General features: G+C 44.9%; 1 protein-coding gene across 3 annotated transcripts in view; it reads right to left on the bottom strand.

Moving 5' to 3' along the window:
• Positions 1–14,054, bottom strand: part of PAK4 (p21 (RAC1) activated kinase 4) — a 118,519-nt gene that overhangs the window by 73,969 nt on the left and 30,496 nt on the right. Inside the window, exon 1 of one of the 3 annotated variants that reach the window (XM_068250611.1) lies at positions 1,097–1,232. The exons of 1 other annotated variant lie outside the window; for it this stretch is intronic. In XM_068250611.1, coding sequence (XP_068106712.1) covers positions 1,097–1,127 — 31 coding nt within the window. In that variant the 5' untranslated portion in view covers positions 1,128–1,232. Of the gene's footprint in view, positions 1–1,017; positions 1,070–1,096; positions 1,233–14,054 lie in introns of those variants that run through there. One more of the 3 variants, XM_068250612.1, reaches the window with a different exon arrangement.

Here is a 14,054-nt window from a genome sequence, read left to right as displayed (position 1 = left end):
AAGGGAAGGCAGCCTCTTGATGCCCCAGAAGCTTCTATGATCCTTCTTGAGCCCACCACTGCTCGCTGGGACCCCCTTTTTCTTCAATGCCGTTCTCCTGTCTGTGTTTGAACGCAGGCGCACTGACAGCCTGCGCAGGTGGGACTGTCATGTGCTTGCGCAGTGAAGTTGCACTCGCACACAGACAGGAGAGCATCCACCCTTATCAAATGTATTCAGAGGGTCCCAGCGCTAAAGCAAGGCAAAGAGTGATGAGAGAAGCCTCTGGCTTATCTACGGAGAGGGGAGGTGGGACAGCTGTGTAGGGCATAAATAAAGCAGGTTGCAATAGGCGGGATAAGAAGGGGAATAATGCGCTTGTTCATTAGTGTCACTGATCCGGCATGTTGGATATCGAAGTGGGCTTGTGGAACCCCTGTAGCTTCTTCCCTCTACTTGGATAACTAACTTTTTTTCTAAATTTGGCTACAGGCGTACTTTAAATTTCCTAATCTCAAGTGAAAAATTAGTTAGCAGTAAACAACAGAAGTCAGATGTCAATTCACTCACATGCTGCATCTATGACTGCAATTCCACTGCCCTGGAACATCACTGGAAGGCTTAAATGACAATTCACACATGGCAGCCTCACCTGCCCATAGAGGTCAGCAGCTCAGGTATACCAGACACACATCAGATCATACTGATTACATGCAGAGAGCACAAAGTTCTCCAGTCAGTACAAGTAACTAAGGTCACCAGTATTGGAAGGTATCCAGCCACAAGTATATGCAATACATTGACTCCCTTCCATAGAACTGCATATCACATTTATACAGTAGGGTCTATAAATAAGCCAGTTCATTGAGACAGGTAGCCGCAGATGATGACGTCACGCGCGCTGTCACAGCAGATGATGGGAGCTCTGCTACAGGTGTGACTGGTGATCAGCGCCGCACTACAGCAGGGAGAGCAGCGCAGGTGTCGCGCGTTGCCATATAAACACGCGGCCTAACACTGGCGGAGGCACACACATACCCGGATGCCCAGGGCACGTCGGTAATCCCTGCGGGCACAACTGCACGGGCAACAAGTCCAGCTGCGGCACGGCACTCACCCTTAGCATCGCTCTGAGCTCCGGACACCATAGAGACCCGGGAGGAGGCACGGAGAGATAGTCTATGACTGTTCCATGGGAAGTTTCAGGCCCTCTCACTGTCCCAGCCAGTTTCGTGACGCGACCGCTCTGCTCCTCCCCCAGCCATGGGAGAGAGGTGGAGGAGGGGAGGAGACTACAATACACACACAACACAGGCAGCTCTGTGATGGGTCACTAGCAGTTTCTTGTAACAAGCATGAGGGGATTGCCAAGTGAAGCTATTCCAAACAGTGACCAGGAAACATTTCTGTCTAATCCTTTCAGAAGCTTTCGAAGTAAACCCATCATCAGTAATGTAAATGGATTGCTCTATAAAATTTGCTCCCATATTAAGGCCAAAAACCCACTAAAAAGAGTAATTTCTAATCATTAGGGCTCTTTCACATTAGGCCAGATTTTCTGCGTTTCAACGCAAAGGATAAAGTTTGCGTTACCCAAGGTGAAATGAAAGTCCATAGACTTTCATTTTAGCTTTCACATATAACGCAGCCTTTTTGTGCGTTGCGTTCCACTGCACCCAGGCGCAGTTTTTTGGCCAACGCTAGCTTTATGCGTTACAATGTTAGTCAATGTAAAACGCACACTATGCGCGTTTTTAATCCGTTAACGCAGGCAATCAGTCCCAGAATGCAACAGAGGAACAATGTAGAAAGTTGACAACTAAAAGAAAAAAAAAATTACCTGCGTTTTTCTATGTGCAGTAACGCATTGAAAACGGATTAAAAACGCACACTCACTGCAGTGCAACGCATATCAAAACGCAGTAAAAGGCATACAACAAAACGTATGCTTTGAGCGTTCTCCAACGCAAGCTCTGATGTGAAAGAGCCTAGCGATTTGAAAAAGCTCTAGGGCTGGTTCACACTGCAGGCGTTTTCGGGGTTTTTTTTACAAGTGGGCATTTTTTAAAATCACCCGCCAAACGCTTGTGCGAAGGTTCATATCGGGTTGTCTATGCAAAGGTTCATATCAGCACGGGTCGTGCAGTGTCCGTTCATTTAAGCGGTGCGTGGACCATTTTTAAGGCGTAAAGTATGAAAAGTATAGGAGAAACGCAAAACGCTTACAAAATCGCTTTGTGCAGCGATTGCGTTCGAGTTTTTAAGAATAAATACATTGTATTTATTCTCTTTCGGGTCAAAGAGTTCACTTCCTGACTTGAATCAGGGAGTGAATTAAAAAACTACTCGGGGAAAAGCGCATAGAAATGCGCTTTGCACAAAAACAAATCGTCATCCGAGCGCCAGAAGGAGAAAAAACTCCCAGAACGGCCACGCGAGTGGAACACAATGTGAAGGCCTTAGATTTGATCATTTTATCAGAAGAGAATTTGGGCAAAATCGTTCTAATGGATCAATCGGGAATGCCTGAAAAATCTTGGTCGCAAGGGCTTGAACAGGTGCGTAGCAGTAATTGCGTTTGATATTGTGACAACCAACACGATATCCAGCCGGTGTCCCTAAAAGCTCTCAGTGACAGCAAACACCAGAGGAGACCAGGAGTCACACAGTCGGAGATGGCCACCGGGGGAGGGAAAGGGGAGTCTGGCAGACAGTGGTAGGACGATTTCTAATGCTGGGAACACACAATGCATTTTCCTGTCCAATCGACGGATTGGACAGGAAGTTGTAACGTGTGCACATGTCCAAACTGCTCCCGATTGATAAAGGGATCGATTTTCCAATGATAGCTTTGTAAAATCAATCCCTTGCTCGATTAGAAATGGATTGGACATGTCGAAAATAATCGCCCGATTCCCACCGATCAGGCGGATAATTGCATTGTGTGTTCCCAGCATAATAGATTTCATGATGAAACCTATTGGACATCGCTGTGTAGTTTATAGTCAGGCGATAGATCACACTTTGATCAGAGAAGGATCTATCTAGTCGTCCATCTGCTCATACATTGAGTGATGTATGGCCAGCTATACACAGCTATGAAGTTGGCCTTGCCGCTGGCTGAGGGACTTACATGTCTGTGGATATGTGGAACCAACAAACCTCGCTTTTTGAGGTGGTGTGTGAATCCACTGGCTGGCTGTCAGTTTGAGCCAAAACACATGTACCAAGACGGTCACCCTCTGGAATTGGGACTCGATCCCTCGGGCAACAGTTCAGGGCTGACTTCTGTGGAGACACCACTAGTCTAGAGGCTAGCAACACGTCTGTTGCTATGGAAGGGGGAGAAGGGACAACACTACTGCGTGAGAAAAAGAACAATAGACTCGAGGTCGGTTGGACATTACTAAATATCCAGCAAGCCAGCAAGAGTAATGGTCTTTAAGGATGTGATTAAACAGTAGTTTTGTAACTGCCTCCTTGTTTAGCCCCCATTCCATGTTTCACTCTTTTTACTGTGCACTCATTTTATGCCATTCATTACATAGAGCTTCCTATTGTAGTAACCCTCATAATGGTGCTTCTTATTACAGCTCCTACAATTATAGTGCTCCTTATACTATTCCTAATTACAATATCCCTCATTATCCTGTTTTCATGCTGAGGTGCTTTTAATTACTGTGGTTCCCTGACCCCTGTTTTAGTGTTCCTAATTATACTGTCCTCTAATTATAGTTCTCAAGATGTTAGTACCCCTAATAAGTGTGTAGCTGCGTTCACTTTTTAGAGATTGGCATGAGTATATTATTTATAGTTATCTGTGTGATTTTTCTATTTCCACTTCCTGCACTTAGTGTGGTTTTACAATTTACAATAAGCATTGCTTTTTTTTTTAAGTAGGAGGGCTTTTTGGTCTCTTTTAGTCCCCTATACTTTCCTTGTGGTTGTGGGTCACCCCGAGCTGCTTGGTTACTGTGTTGTCTCTTCCTCCACTGTACATCCATCCTCAGTTCTGGCCTCTTTCTTGCTCATTTTGTCATTTACCACAGCTTAGTGGTCATGTGACACAGCAGTCCAGTCACATGACCATTGTGCCAGTGGTGAACAAGTAGGAAGAACATGGAATGGGTAGATGTGAAGGTAACACAGAGGAGGTAACTTTCTCACCCTGCCAACCTAACCAGCACCACCTCCTCAGTTGTCTCTCACTGGAGAGTAAAATGCCAGGAGACCCTTGAGGTGTGATCAAGAAACACAGGGGATCCACAAAAGTACTTATTGTCTGGTCGCCCAGGAAGTTGGGTGTAGGCAGGCCCGGTCCGCCCATGATGCCAAGTGAGGCAACTTTCTCAGGTGGTAGAAGTCTGGGGGCAGAAACAGGAAGTGAACAGAGTGCCTGGCTAACCTATACTGGAGGCAACTGTACCTAGCTACCAATACTGGGGGAATCTATACCTGGCTACCTACCTATACTAATGGTGTTTTTTGGGGGGGCTCACCGCAGCTATAATGTGCAGTGCAAATTATTGGTTGCTGTGCCATCATTCCAATTTGGGGGAGGGGGGCGCATCCTCAGGCAGCAAAAAGTCTAGAACCTGCCCTGGGCGCAGGGTGAGACGAATGATGGCTCACCCTGTTACCGCTGAAATTCCAGGCGGCGTTAAATGCTATTTCCCCTCCGAGTCGTAGCCATAGCTGCTCCGCTGGTGTTAGTAATGTACTGGTAAAATTGCCATGCATTGCCTGCCTGTGCACTTATAGTGAATAACGTGCATTTTGTATAGAATTCCTATACATGTTATTGACATGTTTTCCAGAAACACACTGTAGAAAGTGTGTTTGGATAACGTGATCTGTTGGCATGTAGACAGGGATGTGAACGTTCCCATATACGATTACAACGCAGCGTGAAGCAACATGCATAGATGTGAATGCAGCCTAAAGCTTCAGACACATGTTAGATAAAAATTGTTCAAAAACGTCCGATGAACAACAGATTTTGTTGTTTCAGACACAATCTTGTACACAAATTTAGCTAAAACGACGAAAGCAATTAATATCGCGTATTCTGATCCAACCCCAACCCCCCCCCCCCCCCCCCCCCCCCCATTCCCTTTAGATTATAAGCTCACATGGGCAAGGCTATTTTCCCCTTTTGTGTCTTGAAAATGATTAAACATTTTATTTATCATGTTTCTTTTATCACTGTCCTTGCCAATTCTGTATTTTGTATCATTTTTGTATTTTGTCACTAATTATGTACCTTGTATATTGGTGTACACTATTGTCTGTATTATTATGTACCCCATGTTCGTTTCTTACTTTGTACAGCGCCACGGAGTATGTTGGCGCTTTATAAATCAAAAATAACTGGCAGATCAACTTGAAAAACTATTGGGCAAATGTGCCGTTGGCTGATGTGTGCGTGCACGTCGTGTGCAATGTCGCTAGCATGTGCAGTTTTTGAACAATATAATCGTTTCGAATATTGGTATGTGTATAAGGTCATTAAAACTACTTCCTATTTGTCGGGTACTGTTGTTTGAGTGACCTTGCTTGTTTCTGTGCCCCAACATTTTTGTTTAGTGTGTGTACAGACATTAAAATAACTATTTGCCAGCAAATAATGCCTTGCATTACACATCCGCTGTATCTAGCTGAGATAAATAAAAGAGCCATTAATATGGACAGAAACACATTTAGTTAATCAGCTGACGTGCCAATCCCCAGGGCTATCCTGACTTCTGCTGCCCTGGGCTATTTTTTTTCCACTCGTTCTAATTGGAGAAATTATGGTTCATCAGAGGTGAGTGGCAGGCCTTGGTACTGCGACGGTCAGAAATGCGGTGCTAGGGAGCCACAGGTGTACAGTGTACTTGATTAATGAAACTTAACCCAAGCCAGTCATGCAGCCTTCTAGAAATACAGGCGGAGCCGGTTTTGGATGGCACAGCAGACACTGTGGGAGGGGTGAAGAGGCGTGCAACACACAGGTTAATGTATATCTGCTTTCACTGCTGGCTCACACAAAGGGATTACAGAGATTTACAAGCAGCAGGATCTGGCGTTGTGTGACCCTGGCTCATCTGACTTGTCATGTCAATAAACAAGTCATAAGCATAGAAAATGCTGAGGCTACACATAAACTAAATACAACACGCTGGCGTGGTAGCATATTTTACAACCTATTAGAATTTGCATCCTATAGGAGAAGGTTAGTGTTAGGCAGAGGGGATGAGAGATAAGTGTTAGCAGGAAGAGAGAGGAGGGTAGTTTTAGGCATAGGATAGGGTAGTTTAGTGTTAGGCTCAGGATGGGTGAAGGGTGGTTTTAGGGATAGGGTAGGTTAGGCATGGGGTGGGTGGAGGGTAGTTTTAGGCACATAATAGGGTAGGTTAGGCATGGAATGGGTGGAGGGTAGTTTTAGGCACAGGATAGGGTAGGTTAGCCATGGAATGGGTGGATGGTAGTTTGAGGCGTAGGGTAGGTTACGCGTGGAATGGGTGGACGGTAGTTTTAGGCACAAGTTAGGTTAGGAATGGGATGGGTAGAGGGTAGTTTTAGGCACAGGATAGGGTAGGTTAGGCATGGAATGGGTGAAGGGTAGATTTAGGCACGAGATAGGGTAGGTTAGTGTTGAGCAGAAAGGTTGAAAGGATCATGTGAGGCGAAAAATGTAGAGGTTGCAAATTTTGATGACGTTGCAAATATTTTCATTACAGTTATCATTTTATGCAATCTGTCAGAATTGGCATACCACAGGAGAAGAATGGTAGAGATTGCAAATTCTGACAATGGAGAATAGGGGATGACTCCTGGTGGTTGTGCCTCCAACCACCAAGGCTCTCAAATACCAGGACCCCAATGGTGTAGTATCGTTAAGAAATTGAATAAGTGTAGAGTAGTACAATGATGGGTTGTGAGTATCTTAGCTGAAAATCATAAAGTATGGAAATAATTAATACTTACCTCTCTCAATGAACAAACCATTTAAGTAGAGATAATTTTATTGACGCACAAAAAGACAACGCGTTTCACGGGTACTGGCCTGCTTCCAATATAAAGTGCCTAAGTCAGTAGCAGTCTCGGGTGTGGGCGCCTCTTTAACTTAACTTAGGTTAAAGAGGTGCCCACACCCGAGACTGCTACTGACATATTGACCTGAGGAAGCGGGCCAGTACCCGTGAAACGCGTTGTCTTTTTGAGCATCATTAAAATTATTTCTACCTATATGGTTTGTTCATTGATAGAGGTAAGACTTAATTATTTCTATACCTTATGATTTTAAGTTAAGATACTCTTTGGACGCTTCCTACAAGTTTTATCCTAGTTCAAATTCTGACAAAGTTGCATTTCATTTCACCACACCGGTGCTTATCGTTGTAATCACAGTACGGAAATCTATAGTAACTGCTTCCATTTTATGTCAGTCAGCTTAAAAGCAGACCTGTCAAAAACATTTGCTTGATGTGAATTAACAGCCCTATGAATGCTTCATTATAAAATAAAGTTGCTTCAAAAGGACGCCTTTTTTCTGTTCTAGAGTCATGTCATCGATCCCACAGAAGAGCTTCTTCACTTATGTGCAAAGGAGATTCCAAAACTTTAATAAGCACAGTTAATCCACTAACGTCCGGTAATAGTCTGGCTAATTGACACTATGGAGAAGTGCCTGCATGAAGTTGTGTACTGACTTCAAAACATCTAGGAAGACATGAAAATTGAGCATTGAGTAGATTAAAAATGGCAAATTTATTGATCCAGTTGAGTCAATAACGAGATAATTCTGCCCTATGCCATAACAATGAGTGATTGCGAAAACCATAAACAAAGAAAAAAGGGAGGGCTTTAACCATTTCACAACTGAGGGGTTTTACCCCTGTAACACCAGCGCTATTTTTACCTTTTAGCGCTGCCTCCATTGTAGTATTTATGTACTATGATTGGTTATTGGGGACTGGAGAGTCCCCATAACCAATCATTGTACTGCAGAGCCGGGGTGTGTGCGCGCGCGGGTCGCGGGGGCGCGCGATCGCGCGCTTCACATTTGTTTACATTACATTGTTTTGAATGAAGACAGCTTCTGTTTAAAGCCGTCTTCATTATACTCGCAATCGGCGAGGCTAATTGGATTTAGGAACGCTCGTTCCTAACATCCAATTAGTCACCTGCTGTGCGGGCTGGCTGGAGTGTGCGCGAGAGTTCCCCGCCCACTCCCAGCCAGTAAATAAACAAGTGCGCCTTTCTCCGTCCCTGGGGGTGAAGTGGTGCGCAGAGGGACGGAGAAATTTAGCACTGGGGGGGTGAAGTGGTTAAAGGATACCCAAGGTGACGTGACATGATGAGATAGACATGTGTATGTACAGTGCAAAGCACACAAATAACTAAGCTGTTTTCCTTTTCTTTCTTTGCCTGAAAGAGTTAAAAATCACAACGTCCTCCTGACGACGGTCATTAGCGACGCCTCTTCCTGTCAGCGAGTGAAACTCAAGGTCACGCGACGTACATGGCAGCGCGAGCGAGACTTCCAGCTATCACGGTACTTTGCGCGGTGTTGTCAGGGATCTTAAAGATCCGATCCGCTGTGTCGGTCTTTAATCATCGCGTGACACTATGCAACGTTCGCCATCATGCTTCTGTACCCACCTGGCGACGTTGTGTAAAAATCGCTGGTCGTCGGGAAAATCGTCAGAAAATCGCCAGGTGAGTAAATAGCTTTAATTATAGCCATAAAACACTTTCCAGGTAGAAACTGGTTCTGAGAGCAGGAAAGAGATAAAAAGGGTCAATAGTTCATAGATTTTTAGCTCTGGCATACTTCAATACATGTGTCAATAAGCAGAGACATTGAAACAGTAATAACTTACAAAAAATAGATTTAAAAATAAAACTGTGGGATATCTAAAAAAAGTTGTTTTTAGGAAGAGGATAGATACAATTGTTTATCCCATAAGTTTATTTTCTCCTCGTGTTTCCTTTAAAGGAGTCATCAATTAAATTATGCTACCCCCAGTACTACTTACCCGGGACTTCCTCCAGCCCCTGGCAGCCACTATGTCCCTCGCAACAGCTCCGCTGGCCCCCGTTCTCCGACGGTGCGCAGGACAACCTCCAGGTCTTCCTCTACTGCGCTGGCGCGAGCAGCCGTGCAGGCGCAGTAGAGGAGGACCTGGAGGTCGTCCTGCGCATCGTCGGGGTACTGAGGCCAGCGGAGCTGCGGCAAGGGACATAGCAGCTGCCCGGGGCTGGGGGAAGTCCCGGGTAAGTAGTACTGGGGGTAACATAATTTAATTGATGACTCCTTTAAGGCCGTAGGTAAATGAGGTATAAAACGGAACTTTTAATCAAATCCTAAAAACAGCAGGAGTACAGTTCTTGATACTACGGTAAAATTTAATATGATCAAAGTATGAAGTGAATAAAACATCCAACAGCTATTTCTACATGGCCGTAAGTTAAAAATTCAAACACCTTATGGACAAAGGACACCATGCAGACACCTTAGGTTGGTTTGCCTTCTTAAAACAGAAGGAATTTACAATAATTCAGCTTTAAAGAGACACTGAAGCGAAAAAAAATTATGATATGATTTGTATGTGTAGTACAGCTAAGAAATAAAACATTAAGATCAGATACATCAGTCTAATTGTTTCCAGTACAGGAAGAGTTAAGAAACTCCAGTTTTCTCTATGCAAAAAAGCTATTAAGCTCTACGACTTTCAAAGTCGTGGAGAGGGCTGTTTTCTGACTTTTATTATCTCAACTGTTAGTTAATTTTTTACTTTTTCTCTGCCAGAGGAGATGTCATTAGTTCACAGACTGCTCTGAAAGAATCATTTTGAATGCTGAGTGTTGTGTAATCTGCACATATTAGAGAATGATGCAATGTTAGAAAAAACACTATATACCTGAAAATAAAAATATGAGAATATTTTCTTTGCTGCTAATCTTCTAGTAATTATTCATAGTACACAACCAATTTATTATATCATATATTTTTTTCGCTTCAGTGTCTCTTTAAGTTAACATCTGTGGTTACCCACAATGCACCGCTACTGAATATGCAAATTCTCTTTATGCCCCTGAAAGCCTGCTAGCATCCAGAACCGCTGGTGTCTAGCAAGCCTATAGCTTTACATTTTACATGAAGACACCTGAGATATGGTGTGATTATTTCTGAGCAGTAGAATTCTCCAGGAGTAAATGGGAAACAGTATGTCCCAGGTAGTGTAAACCTGCTGCGATCCTGCAGACTCTTACTTATTCTGGAGCATATTGTTGCCCATACAAATCAGCAAAACCCCAGTGGGTTTACACGAGAACACCAGGATTGGAAAGGTGTTCATACTGATTAAGTGATGCTATCCTCTATAATAAAACCCCTGTGTCACGCTGTCCGTGTAGCTAGGTCCGTGACTTTTGCTACTGCGCATGTGCGTAGCATGGACCCAGCCTCACAGTGGCAGGAGGACGAAGCCAGGGAGCCGGGTGTGGGCGTGAGCGGGCGGCCGGGTGTGCGTGCGCACATGTGCGGCGTGTGCGCAGTAACATGCAGCGGGCGGCGGTGAGAAACACAGACCTAGAGCCCGTTTTAAAACAGGCTTGGGTCTGTTAGTAAGATTAATAAAATGACTTGAAGTGAGAAGAGAAACGGACTATGAACTCAGCTACCAAGCCCCTTCCCATGTGATGGCTAACTGCAACACACACAGATGCTTACACACACAGATGCTTACTCCCAGCTAAGGCCTCGTTCACACCTGCTGCGCTGAGAAACGTGTGAAAGCGTGTCCTAAATACCGCATGCGCTTTTCTTCTGTGCGTTGCGCTTCTTTAAAGCACGTTTTGCTTATTGTAGCAGTAGCAGTTGTCAATAAAGCTTCTATGCGCTAAAAAAGCGCAACCATTCACTTGCATTGATGTGCGCTTTACAGCTCAACGCACAGAAATGCATGCAACCCTACGTTTTTGTAACGCTACTCAGCGCAGCGCATAGATGTGAACCAGCTACATTTAATTACATGGGAAAATCAATACCTTGCAGAACGCACAGGGCAATGCGCTGTGAAAAGCGCACAGAAACGTCCCTGATGTGAACGAGACCTAAAGCAATTTCCTACCTTTATTTGGTCAGCAGGCGCCAATCAGCAAGTCAGGTGTACGGTTATACACCCTTTGCCTGTTGTATATCTAGCAGGAATTGCATTAATTAGGTAGCATTCAGGTAGGAGGCTTCGGGTTGGACGTAATCGTAGATTACGCTGCTAGCAGGGACGCCCCGTGCAGGCAGGTCTCCCACACGGTCCCCTCCTAACCACTAACCTGTCAGCCGCATCCTGGAAGCTGCAAAAAAGAAATTTAAAATCACAAACACTGGTTCGCATGATAGCCGGGGGCCCCGGCCTCTCTTACTGGCCTGGGCCCCTACACCACCATGCGATACCCAGGGGAAAGTGCAGGTGTGTCCTGGACCTCTCACCACCAGGGAATTCACCCCCACTGCCTCTGAACTGAATGCTAACTGCAACACATACAAATGCTCACTCCCAGCTAAAGCAATTTCCTACCTTTATTTGGTCAGCAGGCGCCAGTCAGCCAATCAGGTATACTGTCATACACCCTTTACCTGTCGTACCATGTGATGGCTGCCTGGTCTCTGCAGTTGTGAAGAGGCCATTATATATTCAGTTGAGTGAGACTGACTAACTGATTGACGCAGAAGAGGCATAAAACTGGGTTGACACTACATCACAGCCATAACATGGGCCGTCGCAGTAGATCCAATGTCCGAACCACTCTGTCCACACACACACATTAGCTCTCCTTAAGATTAAGGTTAAGATGAATAATAAGTAAGCTTTGTGAATCCACCGTATACTAAGCATTGTATCTATATGTCTATATTCCATGAGGTGTCCCAAAACCTTGCATTTGGTCATCAAAACAGGACCCGACACAACAAACACGTGTAAGCGGATCCTACAGTTAACCTAGCATATGTCACCATGATCATTTGTCTATTGTGGGAAACGGCAGAGCAGGATTATCCACCAGGCAACCTTAAGCAGGTGCCTGGGGACTAGTGGGTGTTAAGAGGCCCACCAGCCTCCTTCCCTGACCTCTCTACAAGGAGGCCCCGAATCTACTACCTTGCCTCGTACCCCATTATAACATCTTAATTCATCTCTGGGTAACGATCCTCTGTCATGTGTGGTGTGAACTGAGCCCAAGGAAGTATGGCCTGAGCAGGCAGGAACTTGACCTAACAATGAATTAGCAAGTCCTAGTTCAGGGGTGCAGCTTTACCACCAGGTGGGGGCGACCCTCTATCAGGATTGCTTTTTATTTTGCTTGGTTCTGCTTTAAACCAGTGACTTGTCACCGCATCTTCTGTTTACGGAACTCTGTTCCCAGAGAGAGATCCGAATTTGCTCTATAAAAGGAAAGTCTATTTCTGCACTGCACATCTGAATTGCCATTATAAATAAAACACAATAATTAAGTGCTCCGCTACACAGGCAATTCTCTGATTGCAGTACCACTCTCCTGAGGCTAATTGCATCTAAATGCAGTTCTGTTCCAAGCACATTAGCCTTACAAACATAGACAGTTACTTAATTCCTTTCATCTCCTCCTACAACCTTTCCACTTGACCCAATATCCTGCGATATGTTTCATGTCCACTCTAGTCTAGTAGTTCTTGCACTACCGAAGTGATCATACCTTTCTGGAATACCCAGATAGCTCATGTGACTCAGAACCACTAGGAAAGTTTTCCTAGTTCACTGATGAATGACTTCCACTCGATTTTCAAATGTACAGCCATGCTACCTATACTAAAGAAAGCTTACCTCAACCTTACTGTAGTTCCAATTATTTTCTCATTTCTTCTCATGTGCATTCATGTAAGGATTGAGTTCGATGCTTAGGGCGACATTGTGGGGAAAGGGGACTATGCAGAGATGTTGCTCAGGTATACCAGAGTCAGGTGTACGGTTTCTGTGGAGAGGGGAGGTGGGACAGCTGTGTGGCGCATAAATAAAGTAGGTTCCAATAGGTGGGGTAAGGAGAGGAACAATGCGCTTGTTCATTAGTGTCACTGATTCGGGATGCCGACTCTCTAAGTGGCCTTGTGGAACCCCTGTAGATTCTTGGCTGATATTGCCCTTGGTCAGGCTCAGTCTAGCCAGTGTACAGGTTTTAGGCTTCCATGTGACCTGAATGCATAGCTCCCAACTGTCCCTCTTCGGGAGCCCAGTCCCTCTGTCTCTCTTTCCTACTCATTTGTCCCTCTTTCAGCACCTTGTCCCTCTTTCTATGTAAATATATGTATTTCTCTACCAAAAAAATGTGTTTGATTGACTTTAAACATTATTCCCATCCTTTAAATCATCCTCTGCTACTGCAAACCCTGCATTTTATTAGCATTGGGAAGCCCTGCCAACGCAGTTCTCATACTTGTATGACCAGTCATTCAAGGTTCTGTTCAGTGTTGCCATAACCTCTCCTTCCCTTCCCTCTGTAAGTGTTCCCCTAGGCTCTGTACTTGGCCCACCCCCTCCCTCTTTCTTGACACAACAACCTATGACAAACTTATTTCACATTTTGGCCTCCAATAGCATTTGAACGCTTTCTTTGTACACTTGGTTTGTCTTTTTCACAGTATTTGTCTGTATATCTTAATAAACAGGCACCTAAAATGTAACCTAGTCAAAGGGAAGCTAAAGCTAAGCATACACATAAGGGACCCTAACACCTATTGATTTTCCCGCCGATATACAGCAGATTCGATCACTGCGTCCGAAATCAATCCTTCCCATCGATTCCCGTCTAGCCGTCCGTGCAGACTTTGCTCAATTGCCGGCGGATCGTCGATAGCGGCGTTCGAATGCCTGAAAACCGACGTAATACAGCAGCAATACATTACCTGCTCCGGTCGGCGCGAGTCCTCCTGGTCACCGCTGTCTCTTCTCCGCTGGGCTCCAGGGCTGCAGCTTCACTGAACTTCCTGTCCCGGCAGGAAGTTTAAACAGTAGAGCGCCCTCTACTGTTTAAACTTCCCCGGACAGAAATAA

The sequence above is a fragment of the Hyperolius riggenbachi genome, chromosome 8, assembly GCF_040937935.1.
Source record: "Hyperolius riggenbachi isolate aHypRig1 chromosome 8, aHypRig1.pri, whole genome shotgun sequence".
In the NCBI taxonomy this organism is placed as follows: Eukaryota; Metazoa; Chordata; class Amphibia; order Anura; family Hyperoliidae; genus Hyperolius; species Hyperolius riggenbachi.
This window is presented reverse-complemented; position numbering and strand designations above follow the sequence as displayed.